The 19,826-nt window shown below is 51.9% G+C and overlaps 1 protein-coding gene across 1 annotated transcript in view; it reads right to left on the reverse strand.

Annotated features, from left to right (window-relative positions):
• Sec14l1 (SEC14 like lipid binding 1) overlaps positions 1 to 19,826 on the reverse strand; it is a 47,126-nt gene that overhangs the window by 4,149 nt on the left and 23,151 nt on the right. Inside the window, exons 3-13 of the mRNA XM_032912111.1 lie at positions 13,482 to 13,631; positions 13,257 to 13,388; positions 12,013 to 12,141; positions 11,414 to 11,651; positions 10,446 to 10,555; positions 8,160 to 8,349; positions 6,116 to 6,204; positions 5,109 to 5,179; positions 3,778 to 3,949; positions 3,378 to 3,512; positions 1,554 to 1,688 (exon numbers count right to left, since the gene is read on the reverse strand). Coding sequence (XP_032768002.1) covers positions 1,554 to 1,688; positions 3,378 to 3,512; positions 3,778 to 3,949; positions 5,109 to 5,179; positions 6,116 to 6,204; positions 8,160 to 8,349; positions 10,446 to 10,555; positions 11,414 to 11,651; positions 12,013 to 12,141; positions 13,257 to 13,388; positions 13,482 to 13,631 — 1,551 coding nt within the window. The remainder of the gene's footprint in view (positions 1 to 1,553; positions 1,689 to 3,377; positions 3,513 to 3,777; positions 3,950 to 5,108; positions 5,180 to 6,115; positions 6,205 to 8,159; positions 8,350 to 10,445; positions 10,556 to 11,413; positions 11,652 to 12,012; positions 12,142 to 13,256; positions 13,389 to 13,481; positions 13,632 to 19,826) is intronic.

The raw sequence follows: 19,826 nt of genomic DNA on the forward strand, positions 1-19,826 counted from the left end.
TGGCGGAGGGGCAGAACAGGTCAAGTGGGCAATTCTCTTTGCCACAGGTTACCTAACCATCCACATGCCCACTTGCCAACTTATCCCCCACTCTATCAAACAGTGTCCTACAAGGCACTGCCAGCTACCTGAGCCCCACTTCCCAGCAAGTTGGAGAAGCACACAAGCATGGACATGGGACGCAGGGGACCACCTCAAGCTGGGGAGCCCTGAGGCCGCACACAGCAGAGCGCAGTGTTAGAGCTCAGTGTCAGAGCTGTCAGAGCACAGTGCTGTAGGAAGAGGCATGCGGGAGGGTGGGTGGAGAGATCAGCTCTGTCCTCGCTTGCTGCTCGCTCGGGGTGACTGCTGGGGATGCAGTGTCAAGCCCGAGTGTCCTGGAATTTACTCTGCATCAGTCTCAAGTGTCCCAGAAGGAAGGGCAGATCTGTGAGGAAGCTGTGAGCTGCACTTTCAGGAGTGGCTGTACAGCCCACTGTCTTGCCTCCCCCAACCCTTCCATGACCTCTGAAGGTCAGAACAGCAGATCCAAGAAGCATAATAGCCTCTCTGGAAGCAGGAAGTGGCACTAAAGGATATGGCATATTCTCTTCACCAGAGCAGCCCCCATAGGCAGAGCTCTCTGGCCAGGACCTTGGCCCTGTGCTGACGGAGCACCTGGGACTCCAACATCAGCCTTCAGTCTCGTCAGCACTGCCTCTGCTGTGCGCTTTACTCACACCCCAAGGCAGAAGGACGCCTTTACTGTTCCAACAGTGACAGGTGCTTTGTGACTCACAGGAAACTCCACAGGCCCCTGAGCCTTGCGACAAGATAAAACTGACAGCTGCCTACATAAAGGCCTCTACATGAGGAAGGAAGGCAAGTGATTCTGAGACAGTCAGAACTCCAAGGTTCCCTGCGATGCACTGGACAACGAGGTGGCAGGCACACGGGATCTGTGCCTGCTTGTTCTCAGCACAGCCCAGGCTCTCTCTTCAGCCTGCCTCCGTGTACCTGCAGCTCTTGGGGAACACACAGAGTTACGGAAACTGCCAGGCAGCTGAACCTGGGTTACCACAGCAGAAAGTCATCAAGGAGCTGGCAGCACACTGACGGATGGGCCTGCTCTGTGTAAAGCACAGCCTCCCACAGGGACACTGGGCAACACACTCGCCCTAGAGCGAAGCAAAGGATGAGCCAGCAATGTCACGCCACATGGACAGGCTAGAGGGACATGTCAAACAGGACCACTGTAGCTTCTCATCTGCCACCACATCCATGTTGGCAGAAGGGAAACAAGAGAACGGTTCATCTCTCCTCATTCACCAGACGGACAAACAGCAGCAAAGACTAAGAAACACAAATGACGGGTGAGCAAAAATGTGCTCCACAGAACCATCCAACGAAATGCAGGAGCTGCGAACAGCCCTGCCCTTCAGTGCTGCCCCTGACTGACTGACATCAGAGCCAACCGAACCTAAAGAACAAGACCAGGAGAAGCCAAGGGCCCTGAGGGACGCCCAGGTGGTGGGGGAGGGGTCTCTCCACGGATGAGGCCGCAAGGTGGGCACCTCATGTGGGGCTCCTTTGAACACGCTGGCAGACTGGTAGATGGTCTCCGTCCAGAGCTTCAGGTCCTCGTTCTCCAGCTCCTCGGGAGTCCTGTACAGGGATTTGGGGACCAGCCCGCCCTCTGGTACATCACACTAGAAAAGCAAGCACAGCAGTTAGAGAGGCCAGGCTGCCTCTCATCCCACACCCACCTCCTGAAATGGCTGAGAAAGCAGAGTGCTGGCAACATTATCCAATAGTCTGTAGTACTTAGTGAAATCTTTGTAAAGCCCACTTACACACGTGTGGTTTACTCTGAATAAATGGGAACAAGCTGAAGCTGGTTTACCGCGGGATTCACACTAAGATTCGTGAGGTACAGAGCTCGCTTACTAAGCTGACCTACATGAGAAGTGACAGAACTGACTGCACCGTTGGACAGTCCGCTGTCAGCTTTATTCCTGAGCCACAGATCTACAATCTCTCTGTGGTGCAGCTCAGCGGCACAGCACTGCCCAATATGCACAAGGCTCTTGGTCTCATCCTCGGCACCACAAAAAAGAAGGAAAAAGAAATAACCAAGATTAAAAAAAAGCAAACTTTTGGGGTTGGGGACTTAGCTCAGTGGTAGAGCGCTTGCCTAGCAAGCGCAAGGCCCTGGGTTCGGTCGCCAGCTCCAAAAAAGAAAAGCAAACTTTCTAAGTAACCCAGGCCAAACAATAAGTCAGCTGAAAGTTAACAAGGGACTACTTCTTTTGAATTTACTTGAAAAAAGCTACGTTGAGTTAGAACTCATTCTTAGTATAAATTTTCTAATTGACCTTAATAAAACAAACTCACATTCAGGTGTGTAAAATCTAAGTCCTTTCTAGATCATCGATCCAGAAGCCACTCCACAGAAAGGAAGACTACAGCCCTCAGCCTGTAGCACAGCACCATGGCCCTGCCGTCACTCAAAGTCACAAACACGGGCATGAGACACACGGGCATGAGACAGGCTTGCTAGTGAGGTGCTGAGGCCGGAGGGCCGGCCTGCCTACATACTGAGACTGTCTCGAGGAAGACAAACCAACCAGCCAAAACTTGCCTGGCCCGGAGGTTCAATGCCCTCTGTCCACAGGAAGTCAACAGTTTATAAATGACCTCTCTGACAGCCAGGCCGAGAAGCCACTGTGGAGAAGATAGAACAGGCCTCAGAAGGCCTCAGTTTGACTCAGAGCACAGAAGAACATTGGCGTACACCCACAGAAGGCATGAGTAACAGTTGTGAGTCCTTCCTTCCTTCCGGTTCAATTCTGTCATAACTGCCTGGGATGCTAACTTTCCCGGGACAGCAGTCGAGGGGGCCATAGCCCGCCTGTGCTCTAACCTTGCTCCTCATCACTTGCTCTCCTGGAGCAAGAGGGCTACATGGAGTCACCTCATTAGTGAGTCCTGGGTGAGACTCTGCCCCAAATAACAAGGTGGAGACCAATCAAGTCAACCTCGAGCCTATACACTTACACATATGCATGCATGCACACCACATGTATGCACATGCACACGCACGAGCGCACACACACACACACACCACAGAATGTTGTAAAAAGCTGTAGATCTGAGATGCAGAGCTCCTGACGCAGTTAAGAGGAGTCATACCACGCTGTGCAGGATCCCATAACAAATCGTCCTCAGTGTAAACGGAAATGTGCATCGTCAATAAAGCCCCCAGCGGCTCAGGCCATGTCAGCCAGGGCCCAGGACAGATTCAATGAGGTAAGGTCAGCAACCCAACCAAAAGGTCAGAAAACCTTTAGTGGAAACCCACGCCACGGTGCAGTGTATACCTTCCTGCCCATACGTACCATGCACTCGCCACTCAGGAAATCGGGAATAATCTCTTTATCGATGTAGTCCAGCAGGCCTCCAGGGCCCTGGTAGTCATTTCCTGCATAGATGAGGAACTTCCTTCTGGTGTTGTCATCAATGAAAGGACTAACCTGCAAGTGAGAAACAGAACAGCAACCTCAGCTGCTGAGCCGGGGGCCTCAGACTAAGCCTGTGTGACACCGTGTGTGGGTGAGGTGACGGGTGGCAGCCTGCATGCACTCTGTGTGTCTACGGGCAGAGCACTGGGGCCTCAGGAAAACCCTGCTCCCTCTCCTACTTTGTATCTGTGTTTGCTTTCTCCTGCCTAGCTGAGGCGTCAGTGGGAGCTGGGAACTGAGCATGCCGGGCTCGTGACAGAGTGACATCTAAACCCACCAGAGTCCAGAGGACAGGGAAGACCCTGGGGGCTCGGAGGATGAGGAGGCGGCCCAGCGTCTCCGGGTAGTTGGCCTCCACCACCTCGATGATGCGCAGCAAGGCCTTGACGCCCGGTCTCCACAGATGGCGCATGTTCAGTCCTTCAAGGTCCACCAAGCAGGTCCATGAGCTGCGGGTGAGATGAAGGCGAGTTTTACTAGTGGATTTAATTTTCCTTTTTGGATAAAAAAGTCAATTCTAGTCATTCTCAAATATACTAATTTTAAAAAATTAGAGTGCTATAAACCCTTATTTGCAATTTGTGTATGAATACGCAAGCTCAATGGGATAGGAACAACATCTGAATTACCAGATTAAGTCCAGACAGACTGCAAAACACTGAAATCCCACTGTCAGGGAGCAGAGGCAGGAGGATCAGGAGCTCAAGGACAGCCTGGCTAGTGAGACCCCAGCTCTGACCCTCCAAATAAACACCAAAGAGCCCCGCCAACCTGCTCAGTGCTGGGCGAGCCCCCTCCCTGGGCTGTTGCCTAAGCAGACAGTAGGCATCTGATAGAGTGAGCTGCAGTGACTGAAACACCCCCAGGTCTAGCACTGCCTCAGGCACCAACAGGACAAGCAGCTGTGAGCAGGGGCCCTGCAGACCCTGGCCTGGCAGAACCGATGCCATCAAACCCGAGGTGGCCCACTTTATTTGACATGGGGTCTCATGTGATTTAGGCTGGCCTTGAACTATATGGAGCTGAAGATTTGATCCTCCTGTCTGTCTCTCATGCGTTGGAATTACAGGTGTGAGCCATCAGGCCTGGTTTTCCTTTCTTTCTTTCTTTCTTCCTTTCTTTTTTTAAGATTTATTTATTTATTTCATGTATATGAGTCCACTGTCACTGTCTTCAGACGCACAAGAAGAGGGCATCAGATCCCATTACAGATGGTTATGAGCCACCATGTGGTTGCTGGGAATTGAACTCAGGACCTCTGGAAGAGCAGTCAGTATTCCTAACCCCTGAGCCATCTCTCCAGCCAGTTTTCTCTGGTCATTTCACAACTGTATTCCACAACTAGAAGCTGATTCATGAAAAAGAACTGGGGGTATGGGGAGTGCAAAAAAGACCCAACAGGAATTCCCCTGCAGTCTGGCTCCTAGAAGCATGCAGACAGCACCTCAGAGTGACAAATAAAAGCCTGGTGCCAACCTTATCATTTGCTTCTCAACCTTCTAGAACATGTGATAAACAGTACCTATCAGATTGTGGTACCAAGAGAAATGAAAAGTAGTTAATTTAGTTCCCGTTCTTTATATGCTGAAGAGACAAGGCCCCACCCACCTGATTGGCCGGCCGAAGACTTTGGTATTTTCTTCACACCGCCTCAGGCCTTCTTCGTTTATGGAAAGAACCTGTAAGCAAAGGCCCAGTTCCAGAAGGCAAGAGTAGCATCGATGCCACAGAGGGGGATTAAGGCAAGATGGCACACACTCGTGGGACCTCAGGCACTCTCCTCACACCCCACACGACAACAAAAAGCACTTCACTTGCAGAGAATAAACAGGCGCATCAACAGCAGAGAAAGCAGGTGGCACTGAAAGAGCAGGGAGCACTGATGTGGCGGGTTTGCAGAACAGGCTCACTTGGGACAGTGGGGAAGCGAGGCAACTGTGCGTGCGTGCGTGCGTGCACGTCGTGCGTCGCAAGCGTGCGTGTGTGTGTGTGTGTGTGTGTGTGTAGGGGTGGGTGGCTGGGGTACAGGGACCTACAAGAATACTCAGCAAAGGGGCTGGGGATTTAGCTCAGTGGTAGAGCGCTTGCCTAGGAAGCGCAAGGCCCTGGGTTCAGTCCCCAGCTCGAAAAAAGAACCAAAAAAAAAAAAAAAAAAAAAAAAAAGAATACTCAGCAAAACAAGAGCTATGAATACTGGGGAGATGGGATTTGCCTTTCTAATTCTTTGTTTTCAAACTGAAAGAACAGTTTCTTCTCTGAGCCCGGGATGCAGCTGACTTGGGGAGAGACAGGGGTGGGCTGGGATCAGACAGCTCAGCATCTGTGGAAGAGGCCGTCAGCTGTAGGACGGAAGGTGAGCAGAGAGGGATCTGGAAGAGGTGTGACGTGGGTAATTGCTCCGAGTCAGCGGGCAGGAACTACCTCCTGAGACTCGTGCTGTGTGTCCCCCTTAGAGACCTTTATGTGGAGCATATCTTCCAGTGTGGAGTGCTGCACGCTTGTCTGAGTGGCCAGCGGTGGCGCCCATCCTGCTGGCTAACCCAAGGCCAGCACTGGGCCGCTGAGCACTCACACAGGGCAGCAGGGCATGGGCCTGACCCCGGCCGAGCACTCACGTAACGCAGCAGGGCTTCCTCCCCGAGAGCTCGCACCAGACCTTTGGTGTCCATCTGCCCCAGCCTGAGCACATACAGCGGCCGGCCATCTGCAAGCAAGGCAGGGAGGGAGGAAGCTATGGTGAGTGAGTGGCAGGACGCATCTCTAAGAGCCCTCACAAGGGCTAAGGAGCAGCTGTGTGCAGAAGGCCCTTGACTGTGACACCTTGGGCTCCGATGTTCCCCTGTGCTCACACACACATAGGGCTCTGGCCTACTCTGAGGAAGACACTGGCTTCTGTGTCAGGAGGCATGGGTAGGGTAGCACCTAAACAGATACAAAAGGTTTAAAACTCAGCAGACAGCAAACCACAGGCCCCAGGGCTCACGCTGCTGGCTGGGCCAGGCCAAGGGGGACTGAGCTGGGGTGCAGCCTGTCTGACTCCCCCAATATTTGACCATGGGTGCCACTAAGCTAAGTGTTCACTACAGTGGACATCATTTCTATGAATACACAGTTTGGGTTTTTTAATTCTAAAACTATTTTCCTATAAATTATTTACAAATTATTGTCAAGATTTTTTTAAAGCCAGCCTTCTTCGCTAAGGATGGACGTGTGGAAACTGAAGTTCCACAGCCAGCGCTGCCACCAAACTCACTGTAGAATCTGCTATGACCCATCAGAGCGGAGCAGACTGTGGCCCAGAGCGCATCCTGCAGAAGTGGCCCTGGACCCCGGCACTCACGTCTGTCTCCTGCAGAGCCTTTCCCTACAGCCCAGGAGTTCTGGCCGGCTGAGAACTGAGAACTTGCTAGGTGGATGAGGTCAACCTTGACCTTACAGAAATCCCCTCCCTCAGAGGCTCAAGGGTGGGATAGAAACCTTCACCACCACACCCGGCTCTTCTGACATTTAGCGAAACCCATCTGTCAATCTTTTGTTACGTCTCACCTACAACTCCAGCTGCCCTAGAACTCGCTGTATTGTCTAGAATGGCTGCAAGATCCTCCCATCTCCTAAGCGCTAGATGAGAGGATGAGCTACCACAGCAGGCCTGTCAATGCCTTACTACGGAAACCTCTGAACCTTCCAATAAAACTTTTCAGTAAGAATAAAGTCATGTGGTTGGGGATTTAGCTCAGTGGTAGAGCGCTTGCCTAGCAAGTGCAAGGCCCTGGGTTTGGTCCTCAGCTCCAAAAAAAAAAAAAAAAAAAAGAATAAAGTCATGTGTGTTGTAGTGTCTCTAGCATGTCTCTGCATTCAAGAGCCTAAGGCAGAGGATCTTGGGTTCGAGGTTAGCCTATACTACATAAAGAGTCCCTTTATCAATCAGAAACCCTAAAGTTACCATCGCCCCTTAATTGTGCACAGTATTAAAGACAAAGTCAACAGATCAAAGCCCCTGTCAGTTACTTAAGAGATTTCAAGGCTAGCCTGGGCTATGGAAAACCCGTCTTTAAAAATTAAAACAAAAGAAAATTAAAGCTACAATTAATTACATTCAGAAGTAATTCAGGAGCCATTGATCTGAAAGGACATGATTGAGAGGAGGAGGCACAGCTCCCACTCCCCCGCCACGTCTGCGGGCTGCACCTCCTCTCCCCACAGCTGGCCAGCTCTGGGTCAGTGGAGAAGACTTGTTAGCCAGGTGCATTCTGGGGCTCAGGCACGTGTGGGTGTGGGGGAGCTTCCCCGGCCGCTTCTTCCAGAGATGGGTGCCATGCCCCTGGCTGTGACGCTGCCCTGTACAGCAGAGACTAGGCCAGGCAGTTTTAGCCATTATAAAGGTGGCGGTGTCACTGCTGTCCAGTCAGCACATGACTGCAGTGTAGCACACACTCAGTGTTTTCTCCACAAAACTTGGAATAGAAGGCACGGAAGGCACTGGTCCCCCTTCCCCTTCCCCACAGCTGGCTGTTCTGGCTTGGGTGTGAATGGCTTCAAGAGGGGTCTCCCCAGCTAGGCGTGTGGTGGGAAGGCCCGCCCCCTTTGCAGCAGGGCTACAGCATGCCATGCAGGTGGCACCTGTGTCAGCCAGGGCTGTGGGCATGCTGGCTCACCTACCTTTGTCATGGTGATGCCAGCCCCCGGCATAGTAGTCCTGAAGGACCTGGGGCGGAGTCCACGTGTCCAGGATGTAGTCCACCTGGTGCTGCTTCCTCCAGGTTAAGGACTGGCACATGATCTCCCTGGCCTTGTCAATATTGAAGTCTCTGGCGCGCAGAAACCGAAGAATGTGCTCATCCTTTGGGATCTAGGGGAACAGGGATTTTTCAGCCACCATGGAGGCGAAGGGCAAGAGGTCAAACCTTGACTCACCTCCTGCCAACGGTAAGCTGCACTGATCTAGGTTGGTGTGGTGTGGGTACAGTGCTTTCCTGCATGCGCAAGACCCAGGGTCCATCCCATGACAGAAAACTCACCCAGTGTCACTTTAATAAACTACAATCATCTGGAGAACTACGTTCACAAAATTAAAACCCAGGAGCACGGGACAGCAATCATGACGGCTGTCTTCAGCCAGCAACGTCTGGTCTGCGGGAGGCAAACTGGCCTCCTGTGGTGTTCGCCTATTTTGAGGCAGGGTCTCACTATGAAGCTCTGGAGAGAACTCACTAGGTAGGCCCCGCCCGCCCACCCGCCCACCAGACAGACACCACCACATCTGGCTACAAACAGACTTAAGCTTCCAGCCTCGGTCCTACACTCTGACAGCAAGATCGCCTTTCTGTACACAGTACACTTCAGGTGCTGGTGAGGACAGGATGGTGGCTTCTCTAGGACCCACTACGGTCGGTCCACAGGATGCTTGTCTGAGCAAAGAACAAGGTGGGGGCTGTGTTCCCAGCCTGCTCTGGGCCAGGGATCTCCCTCATAGCTATGGACCCAGGAATGAGGGCAGCGGGGACATCAGGAGAGCAGGGAGTGAGTGGGGGCCATGCCTCTCAGGCCCCCTGGCCATCTGAGGCGAAGCAGTGCTGCTGACCTGGCATCAGCCATTGGAAAACAACCAAAGTCATGTGCAAGTGAGGGCGCGGATGAGGAAGGAGGGTGCGCTTGGGTGGCTGACACAAAAGGATCAAACATTTCCGAGTATTTGGGGCCAAGATGCAGACATAGTTAACCCACATGCAGGGTAATTAAAGACTGTTGTGAGGTTTGCAGCTACAGTACGACTCCCCTAGGAAATAAAGAGGGAGCCGAAGAGACTGCTCAGCAGTTAAACCCTGGCTGCTCTTCCAGAGGACCCAGGTTCAATTCCCAGCTCTCACAGGGCCGCTCACAACTGTCTCTAATGCCAGTCCGGGGACTATGATGCCCTCACCTGGCCTGTGCAAACACTGCATGTACATGGTGCATGCAAGAAACACACACACAAAATGAAGAAAATAAACAATTTAAGTATGTAGATGAAACTTAATTCTCATCCTATAAACCAGTTACCTATATTTCTTTTAAAAAGAAAAGGGAGAAGGGAGGGCAGGACAGCCGCCCCCCAGTGGGTGCTGGAGCAGAGTTTCCTGATCTATCATGCACCTGCCTCATGGCCTCTGCTCTTTGCCCAACCCTCCCTCCATGTTGCTTCCCACACTACACTCACCCACAGGGCCGTGAGGACTGAAGGAGCTGGAAAGCCTCTGCTCCCTACACAGCTGTGACACAGGCGGCCACTCCTCTGTGGGCTTTCCTAATGGCTGGCACTGCACACCCTATGGACCAGGCCCGCCACACGGGATGCCCAGCTCCCATTATCTGACAATGTCCACAGCTGGCCAGACATACCGAACAGCCTGTTTCCTGTGAATCTTGTGTCATGTCTGTGGGGCTGAATCTCCTACAACGTCAGAATCAAAGCCCCATTGCTTTGATGGGGAACAAGACTCTCCTGGATAACAAAGGTAATGTGATACGTGTGTATAAAAATGTCACAAAACGGGGTTGGGGATTTGGCTCAGTGGTAGAGCGCTTGCCTAGCAAGCGCAAGGCCCTGGGTTCGATCCCCAGCTCCGAAAAAAAGAATAGGAAAAAAAAAATGTCACAAAACGCTGATGTCTTTGCACGCTAAGGACTATACTTTAAACATGCTCTAACATGTCTAGCCTCCAGCTCCTCAGACCAACAGACACTCTGCACTGTAGCTTGGCATTCTGTGGTTGCTAAGCTCAACCTTGGTCTGTGAGGGCTGGCATTCTAAACCTGCCCTGAGGATCTGGTGTCACAGCAGACACACTCACGGGTTTTCAGAGCAGGAGCAGGCAGTGGGAGTGGTCACTTAGTTCCCGTTCAGTTCTCAGCTTCCCATGGGACTGGAGAAGAACTCAGGACTGGAATTGAGGAGGGGACACTCACTTTGCCCTTATGTGTTTCCTGGAGCCACTGGCGAAGTCTAATGAGGCAGCTCTCCTGGAGGGGAGTCAGGTCGCCCAAGTATCTCTTGATGTAGTCGGCATCCAGTTTGTCTGGAATTTAACGTGCAGGCATTATTTACCACAGAGAACCCTGAGCCCTTCTGTGGGGCTGGTGTGGGCAGGGTGTGGTGGGAGTGGGGATGGCGCGTTGTCAGTGTATAGGGAGGAGGCATCGCTGATAAGCACAGGCAAGTAAGTAGTCTTTAAGATGAGATCCCCGATAAGACAGGGAGGTTCCGAGCCTCCTTCCAGCCCTGTAACTCGTGCTGCACAAGGCAGGCCAATCCCTCAGCATAGCCAGCACTGTGTCTTCAACACGGCCTGAGTTCACAAAAGCTGCCCTTTCCCCAAGGACTGCCAAAGGTGGGCAGAATGAAGGAAAGATAAATACAGTCTTTCAATAATGTTCCTTTTCTGATTTTCTGCACACAACCCTAGGCCCAACCACTGTAAATGCACTCTCAACCCAGCCACTCACTAGCTGTGTGACCACTGACAAGTCTCTCAACTGCTCTGTGCTTCAGTGAACCAAAATATGAACTGAAGGTCCTCCCGGCCTAAAAAAAAAAAGCAGCATCACTAGAGGGGTAAAGCTTATCACTGAGCACTGAGGGCAGGAGCCACACAAGACACACAGGAGCCACATGACTGAAAAAGCTATGGACAGGACAGCACCTTACAGTCACTGACAGCCACCAATCAGAGCGTGGACATTAGAAATAACTTCTGTTTAAAAAAGAGTAAAGTGAGTATGCGTTCTCTAAGTGCGAGGGTCAGGGGCAAGGCCAAAGGCCAGAGGTGGACAGACTTTCTCTTCTGTGCAAGATGGACTGCCTGAGGAGACAAGGTTGGGCAGAGCCGTGGAGAGGGGAGAAGCCCATGAGTCCCCCTCAGCGGGGCCAGGCTCACCGTCAGGGGTTCCCACCACGGGCTCAGCCACTGTCCCTGGGCTGCTGAGGACCTCCCCACTCAGCCCCTCCTTGACAGCAGCAGCATCTGGGACAAGGACAGCTGCGGATGTGGCTTGATTCTTGCTGGATGAACATGTTTCTGATGAGGGCCCTGTGGGGGGCGGTGTCCAGCGGGGCACGAAGGTGATGCCTTCCTCCTCCAGCTGGCGCAGGTAGTACTCGATGATCTCTTTCCCCTTTAAGGTGCGACAGCTAAGGTGAGCACACACCCAACAGCCAGGCTTGTCTCCCTCCCAGTTTATAGGACGGGGCTCGGGGCTCGGGGGCAGGATGAAGCTTTGGTGGAGCTTCATGCGCAAGGCCCTGAATTCACCTGTCAGCCCCACCTACCCACCCAGGCGGTGGCTCTCACTGGGTCCAGGGGTACACACTTGTAACCCTAATACTCGGGAGGCTGGAGCAGGAAGCTTACGAGTTTGAGTAAATGTGGATATCTTGCCTCCACAAGTAAAGACAAGACGAAGAAGGCACGAGCTGTGGTCATTGTCTCTGAGACTCCAACCTCCCTTCTCCATAAATCCCGAGAAATACACTTACTTTTTTAATGTTGCTTGTATAATGTTTCATGGCAATTTTTTCCACTGTACTTTCAAAACCAAAGAAGGATTTGATATCTAAACTTGCAGACTGTTCGAAACAGGTCCAGTCTTCATTCTCAGGGTGAACCTGCAGGCGGAGAGAACCCGTTCCCAGTAATGTTCGCAGTGGAGACACCACTTGTCTGTGCCCTGGCTAGCTGACCAGCACCCAGAAGAGGCATGTTTAATGACATCACTGTCATGAGGAACGAGAAAAGCAGGGGAAAAAAAAAAATCACCCAGATGCAGTTGACACGCACAGGCTCTGAGTCATGTCTCTCATGACCGTCCCTAAGTCTTTCACCTCCAGCTCCCTGGTCCGCTCACCCACATCCATGGTGGCCCACACGGACAGAGGCACCTCGGATATGAGGGGTGAGAAAATCACATGGGTGCTTGGGAGACTGCGCTGTGGAGAAGGCAAACAGGGGAAGTGGCTGCTGGGCATGGCAAACAGTGGAAGGCTGGTGCTTGAGGAAAAGGGACAGAGCTAAGTGTGACCAGGGTTCAGTGTGTCTCTTGGGGTCTCTGTGAAGGATGGTGCAGGAGGCGGATGGCTAGAGGGATAGACTAGGAGGGGCTATTCTCATGCTTGGTCTATGCAGGGCAGACCAAGTTGGACAGGTGCTCAGAGCTCTACCTGCAAAGACACACAAACCTCGGCTTCGAAACACACTTATAAAGTGTCACGGCTAGGCCGTGAAAAAAACTCTTCATATTTAAAACCAAAATGGAAGCTGGCCTTGGTACTACATGCCTTTAGTCTGAGCACTTAGGAGGCAGAGGCAGCGAGTTCCAGTCCAGCCCACTCTACATAGTGAATTCAGGCCAGCCAGGGCTATACAGTGAGACCCAGTTTCAAAACACAAAGCAAACTACTCAGGAGCTGAGTGTAATGGTACACGCTTGCAATTCAGCACTCAGGAGACAAGGCAAGAAGACAGCGGCAAAGTAAGGCTAGCCTGGTCTACACAGCAAATTCCAAGACAGGGTACAGAGTGAGTCCCTGCCTCAGAAACAAGAACAGCTGGCAGCCTTGACCGTCTGTCACACCACGACACACCCCATTAGTATGCCACACCAAGTCCCCAACTGTGCCACTCATCTAAAGGAGAATCAGTAGCTGCTCAAGAACAGAGCGCCACCCTACCCTGTCGTCTGCACATGGCCTGGGAGCCCCAGCAAGCTGGTGTCACACCTTACCGTATAGCAGCAGTGTTCATGGATGATGACCCGGTTAGAAAACGTCTCATTGTGGGCCTCGATGTGTAAAGTGCGATCTCGAGAATTCAGGGAGTTTTTCTGGACAAAATAAACGTAATCGACTCCTGCGATCTTTGAGGAAGAGATAAGGAGGGAAAGAGGTCAGTTCCGCAGCTCCTGGGTGAGCGTGAACTCACTTCACAGACTCCCAGTGTCCTCTAGTACCTTCTTCAACAGCCTGGGTGCGTCTATATCCAGCTTGCAGCGCCTCTCGATGACATGAATAGCCCCATCCTCACTCTTGAACTCACTCACGGTGTCACTGTCCACGAACATTGGAATCAAAGGACATGTAGGAAACCTCCTCTCATAGGCCTGAGGACAGAGAGAAAATGACAGCCATCGCTGCTGCACCTTAGACCGCAGTACAGCTGATCCTACAGGAGGGGACGAGCCAGGTTCAAGGACTGGAACCCTGATCTGATGAGGACGGCAATTCTGCCCCTCTCCCCATTATCCCCCTCCCAATGCTCGTCCAACACAGTGCCACACCCCAGCAGGCTTTCCTTGTAGCTAAATGAAAGATGACCTTCAATTCTATAGGCAAGGCAAAAGAACCAAGATGGCAGACAACCAACAGGAAGGGTTCCCTCAGGCTGGCATCATACCAGAGGCCGGCTACTCAGACCTGGAGACAGACCAGTGGGCATCTCCTCTCCATGGACCAGCCCATCACCCCTCTCCTCTCCCCACGCTAAGAACCCATTCAACTGAGCTGCATCTTGGGTTCTACCTAAATCATTTCGACAAATGTTGAAAGAATTAAATGGGGGACTGGGGAGATGGCTCAGTGGTTAGGAGCACTGACTGCTCTTCCACAGGTCCTGAGTTCAAATCCCAGCAACCACATGGTGGCTCACAACCATCTGTAATGAGATCTGATGCCCTCTTCAGGTGTGTCGAAGACTGCTACAGTGTACTATATATATAAAATAAATGAACCTTTAAAATAAAAGAATTAGGGGCTGGAGACATGGCTCAGCGGTTAAGAGCACTGTCTGCTCTTCCAGAGGTCCTGAGTTCAATTCCCAGCGGCCACATGGTGGCTCACAGCCATCTGTAATGGGATCTGATTCCCTCTTCTGGTATGTCTGAAGACAGCTATAGTGTGTTCATATAAATAAAAAAATTTAAAAAAAATAAAATAAAATAAAATAAAAGAATTAAATGGAAGGAAAAAATAGGACGATATTTTTTGTTAAATATTTACCATGATCTAAAACAAAGCAAAACCCTCTCAATACCACTCAGAGCAGGAAGGAACGCTAGGCCTGGTGGTCCATGTCCACAACTCCGACACCTGAAGCTGGAGGCAGAAGGATCATGAGTTCAAGTCCACAGTGTGCTAAAAATTGGGACCGCCATCTCATAAAAGGGGGAAACAGGAACAATTTCCCAAGGAACTTAGACACAGCAAACAGCTCCTATAGAAATGGGCAGCAGAGAAAGCAGCCACTGGGCGACACAGGGAGAGCCACACGGGCACACTGTGCACCATCAAAATGGCAGAAACAAACAACACTGAACGCTGGGGAGGATGTGGAAAGAAAAACACTTCGCATCCTGCTGGCAGGATTGTGAACAGATTCAACTAATCTGAGGAGCAGACAGGTTTCTCAAACCTGAACTCTGAACATGAAGTCTATGTGCAAGCTCACAGCATGAACTCCACATCCTTCAGAGCGTACACGGATGAAAACCTTTGCGAGTGCAGTGCCCACAGCCCAAACAGCCACACCCGCTAGAATCCACCTTTCCTTTTGGTTTGGTTTGCTTTGAGATGGGGTTTCGTGTCCCATGCTGGAGCGGCTACCACTGATGATGGACAGATTGCTACAATGTGTCACCACTGTGGGAGTGGCTTTGAGGAGCTCATGGAGGCCTACTAGAGTATTATTTTTTTTTTTTTTTTTTTTGGTTCTTTTTTTTTTTTGGAGCTGGGGATCGAACCCAGGGCCTTGCGCTTCCTAGGCAAGCGCTCTACCACTGAGCTAAATCCCCAACCCTAGAGTATTATTTTCAATTCTATTAATATAGTATGAATCAAGAGTGATCTCAAAAACAAAAATGAAGGGAAGGAAAAGCTTGTGATGTAATGCATCAGACTTAGCTGACGCTGCAGCCACTGAGAGGAGAACTGTGAACCCTGCAGGGACCCGCTCACGCCTACCTAAGGCCTCCATCCTGGGACCCGCTCACGCCTAAGGCCTCTGTCCAGGCCCAGGAAGCCCCGCACCTGTTCTGCCGAGTGCCCCCTCACTGAAGAAGGCACTGCAGGCAACACCACACAAGACTGGCAGGTGCCGCCCCTCTGCAGAGTTTAACTAAACTGGGGTGATGTCCCATCTTAACTGCAACCAAAGGGGATGTAAGAGGAGATGTGTGCCAGCAGCTGTCTACACAGTCCTGCAAACGGGCGCAGCCCCAGAGCCACCATGGCAGCAAGCACAGCCTAGGGTGGAGAAGGCTGTTGCCGCTCACCCGCCTGCGAGGCATGCCCATCTGACTGTGGGCAACCTCAGCCAGGAGTATGGCAGGGCCACTCCATCTGGGATGTAGCTAGGACCCCATTCAGCCCCTGCCCTCCAAGATCATCACATTTGCTCTTTGAGACACTGCAGGTCATATACATCTGAAGTACAGTTAGGAGGCACCACAGGAGGCAGCTACAGCACAAAGAGCAGGCAGGGAATGCCCACCACGCTGCAGAGGATCCAGAATGCAGAGGTGCTGCACAGCGAGGGAGCCCCAGAGAGCCTGGCCGGCAGGAGTGTGCGGGCACAGAGGACAGGTCTTGGGTTCTCACTGGGGTTCGGGTCTAGAGATCTGCTTACAGTCAGCAATGGGGACAGGAAACTGCAGCTATACCCCGAGGTTCAGACGATGGAGGAAGCTGGCAGTGCAGCAGGAAGAACTGGCTCCTTATCTTCTGGCAAGGCCCTCCGTAGGCCGGCAGCCCTGCCCTCCTCTTGGGGAGAGAAGGAAGCGGAGCATGGGAGGACATTTGGCAGGAAGGCAGCCCGCACGGGGCACTGATGGTGCGGACAGGGTTAGCTGCACACAGGACTGTTCCTCTACCCCACTGAAATATATCCCAAACTCTGTGACTGCCAGGATGTCCCACGTCATACAGTAGGTGTCTCTCCATGCACAGCCAGTGATTGGAACATTTCTTTACCTGCCAGATTCCTCCATGGATGAGCCTCAGGAGGCCATGACTGACCAAGTCTTCCCGGGAATAAGTGTCACACACTGAAAGCACTCAGTAGGAAGGAGCTGGGAGCCAGCCCACACCTGTCACAGACATACCAAAAAACAAGGACACGAGGGCTCCAGACTGTAGCTCTCAAGAAAGAGCAACTAGGCATCCACCTAGAAATGGCAGAGGGAGGGAGGCTCTTTGCCACTGCCTAAGGAGTCACTTTCAGAAGTTATCATTACATCGGGACAGGGGAATCAGAAGTCACCATTACATGGGGAGGGGGGAAGATGAGACAGGGTCTCTCTACATGGCCAAACTCAGAGACCCAGCCTCTGCAGATCTGCCTCTGGCTCCCAAGGATTGGAATAAAGGTGTGTGCCACCACCCCCGGCCTTCCTATTCCCTTCTGGAAGCTGTGTAGTCCCACCTACACAGCAGGGCCTGTAACTGAAACCTTTTTACTCCCCAGGAAGTCACCATCCGTGCAGTCTCTCACATGGCAGAGCCCCTCCCTTGTACCTCAAGGGAACCAGCCTGGGCACCTGGGCACCCAGACTCAGCAGAGGCTAAAGGGTACAGAGTCGCCCTCTTCCTCGTGCAGAGAGAGTGCTTTCGAGCTCCTTCCTCTCTCCAGGCCCCTTCCTGTCTGTCCATCCAGCAGTACCAACCGCAGGGCAGGACCAAATCCCACTTCTCCATTTGCTCGCAGGAAAATAAGAACCTCAATGCCGGGTTGGGGATTTAGCTCAGTGGTAGAGCGCTTGCCTAGCAACCGCAAGGCCCTGGGTTCGGTCCCCAGCTCCGAAAAAAAAGAAAAAAAAAAAAAAAAAAGAACCTCAATGCCTGAAATACGGTCTTTGTTAATAAACATTTTTTTTTTATATTATGGAAAAGGTTTCCTAAGCAAACCAATGAATCCAGCCTTTGTTTCTCAGTCACCATGGCCAACGAGTCCTGTACCATCAGCACAGGGGACTAACTTCCAAAGGGGGAAGGGGAAGGAAGGAGCCTGCAGAGGCTGCTGTGAAAGCTCTGGAGCTCACAGACACCAGTGCCTCGTGTTCGGCAGCAGCCCCAGCCTGTGCCTAGCAAGCTGTTACACAGCCCCTGAAGACCAAGACAAGCTGGTCTCATGGAAAACCTGTTCTCTCCCCTAGCTCTGTCCACTGGAGAGCAGGGCACCAGAGAGGTATACAGACTACTCTGCCACTACTCATGAGAAGATTCTCAGGGAGATCCTAATCCTATATAATTCTAAAGTTAAAATTATTTTTTTTTAAAAAAAAAGGAAAAAAAAAACCCCAGGGCTGGGTAGTGATGGTGCATGCTTTTGATCCCAGCACTAGGCAGGGGTGGGGCAGGGGCAGGGGCAGGGGCAGGGGCAGGGGCAGGGGCAGGGGCAGGGGCAGGGGCAGGGCTCAGGGGCAGGGGGATCTCTGTGAGTTTGAGGCCAGCCTTGTCTACAGAGTGAGTTAGGATAGCCAGAGAGCTAGCTACACATAGAAAACCTGTCTTGCAAAACCAAAACTACCCCATCCCACCACCAATAAATAAATAATAAAAGGCTGGAGGGCTCAGTGGTTAAGAGCACCAGCTCTCTTGCAGAGGACCTAGGTTTGGTACCCACTGGCAGCTCACAACTGTCTGTAACTCCAGTTCCTATACCTCCTGACCTTTGCAGACGCTGCACACATGCAGTACACAGACATATTTGCAGGCAAAGCACCAAGACACATAAAGTGAAACAAAGTGTCAGAGTCTTAACAGTCAACAGAAACAGACATGTCTGGAAAAGGCTGTAGTCTGCAGGGGTGTGGGGCAAAGTGGGCTTCCACCTTATCCTGGAACGAGGACGGACAGCCGCGCCTGAAGCCCAGGGACACTGAGGCAGCAGCCCACGTTAGCAACAGCATCACTGCTGTACTTCAAAGGCCTGGCTGGGATGCAATCTCAGTAATTCAGGAGAATGGCCTCTCAGAAAACCCAGCCTTTAGTAGTTAAAGTGTCACAACATAGACATAGCTTGTCCTCAAATGTTCCTGCCACAGAAGTGTGGAAAATTGCCCTGGTGTTTACTGTTCCTCTCTAGCAATATTCAAAGGAAAAGGAAGAGTTTTTATGAGGAAAACCTCCTCTTCTTCCTCCTCCTCCACTTCCCCCTCCTCCTCCTCCTCCTCCCCCTCCTCTTCCTCCCCCCCTCCTCCTCCACCTCCTCCTCCTCCTCCTCCTCCTCTTCCTCTGCTTTCTCTTTCTCTTCTTCCTCCTCTTCCGCTTTTTCCATACAGGGCTTCCTCTGTGTAGCCCTGGCTGTATTACAGCTAGCCAGAACACTCACATATTGATAGGAATTAGAAGCCAAGAGCCTGCCTAGGATGTAATGCCAGGAACTCTGGGGCAGAAGCAGGAGATCACAAGTCCAAGAGCAGCCTGGACAACTTAGTGAGACCCTAACTCAAAACAAAAAGTAAAACAGTTGAAGGGACTGGTTGGGGCTAAGTCTTGGAGGGAAGCACCTTCATAGATGCCCTAGGTTCTGTTGACAAGGATCTCAAATTAAAAAAAACAAAACAAAACAAAAACAAAAAACAAAACCAGAAGCCAGGGCTAGGGTATCGCTCAGTAGCTATGCAGTCAGTCATGTGGACACAGCTATGGGCTCAAGCCCTGGGGCTGTCTTTTTTCTTTTGCGAAGGAAGGAAGGAAGGAGGGAGGGAGGGAGGGAGGGAGGGAGGGAGGGAGGAAGGACACTAGCACAGGATGTTCTGTTTTTCTTTCATGCGGCTGGCTAAGTGTGACAATGCTATAGCTTGCACGTGAAGGCCCACACGGTGTTTGTCAGAGCTCCACCCCAGTGCAGGACTACTGGGTGGTACCTCTCGCAGGCCTTCCTCCAGCTCCAGTTCAGAGGCTGGAGGTGGCACGGAGCCCAAGCACATGAAGTCTAGGCAGCAGGAAGCCTCCTGGTTTCAAAGCCCAAGGGCCACATCAGCTCGCTCTGCACAGGAGATCCAGAGGGGCAGCAGCAACCCCACAAAGCCGTCCTAGTCTGTAGCATACCCGGCTTCCTAAGCGCGCCCAGCATTCACCAATGAGTCAAGGGGGCTGAACAAAGCACAGCCAGCATGAATCAGTTCTTCAAGGAAGAGATGCCCTCTGAGGCTCCCTTCTAAGGGGGCTGGCTCGGGAAAGAGAAAGCTATTGTGATCGTTTGCACTGTGTTTAAAGCAGTAGTTGTCTGAAGAATAAAAACAACACAGGTCCTAATTAACTTGCCTCCCCCAGAAGGAAGCTCCTCCTGGATAGCTCTT

Source organism: Rattus rattus, chromosome 9 (assembly GCF_011064425.1).
Source record: "Rattus rattus isolate New Zealand chromosome 9, Rrattus_CSIRO_v1, whole genome shotgun sequence".
In the NCBI taxonomy this organism is placed as follows: Eukaryota; Metazoa; Chordata; class Mammalia; order Rodentia; family Muridae; genus Rattus; species Rattus rattus.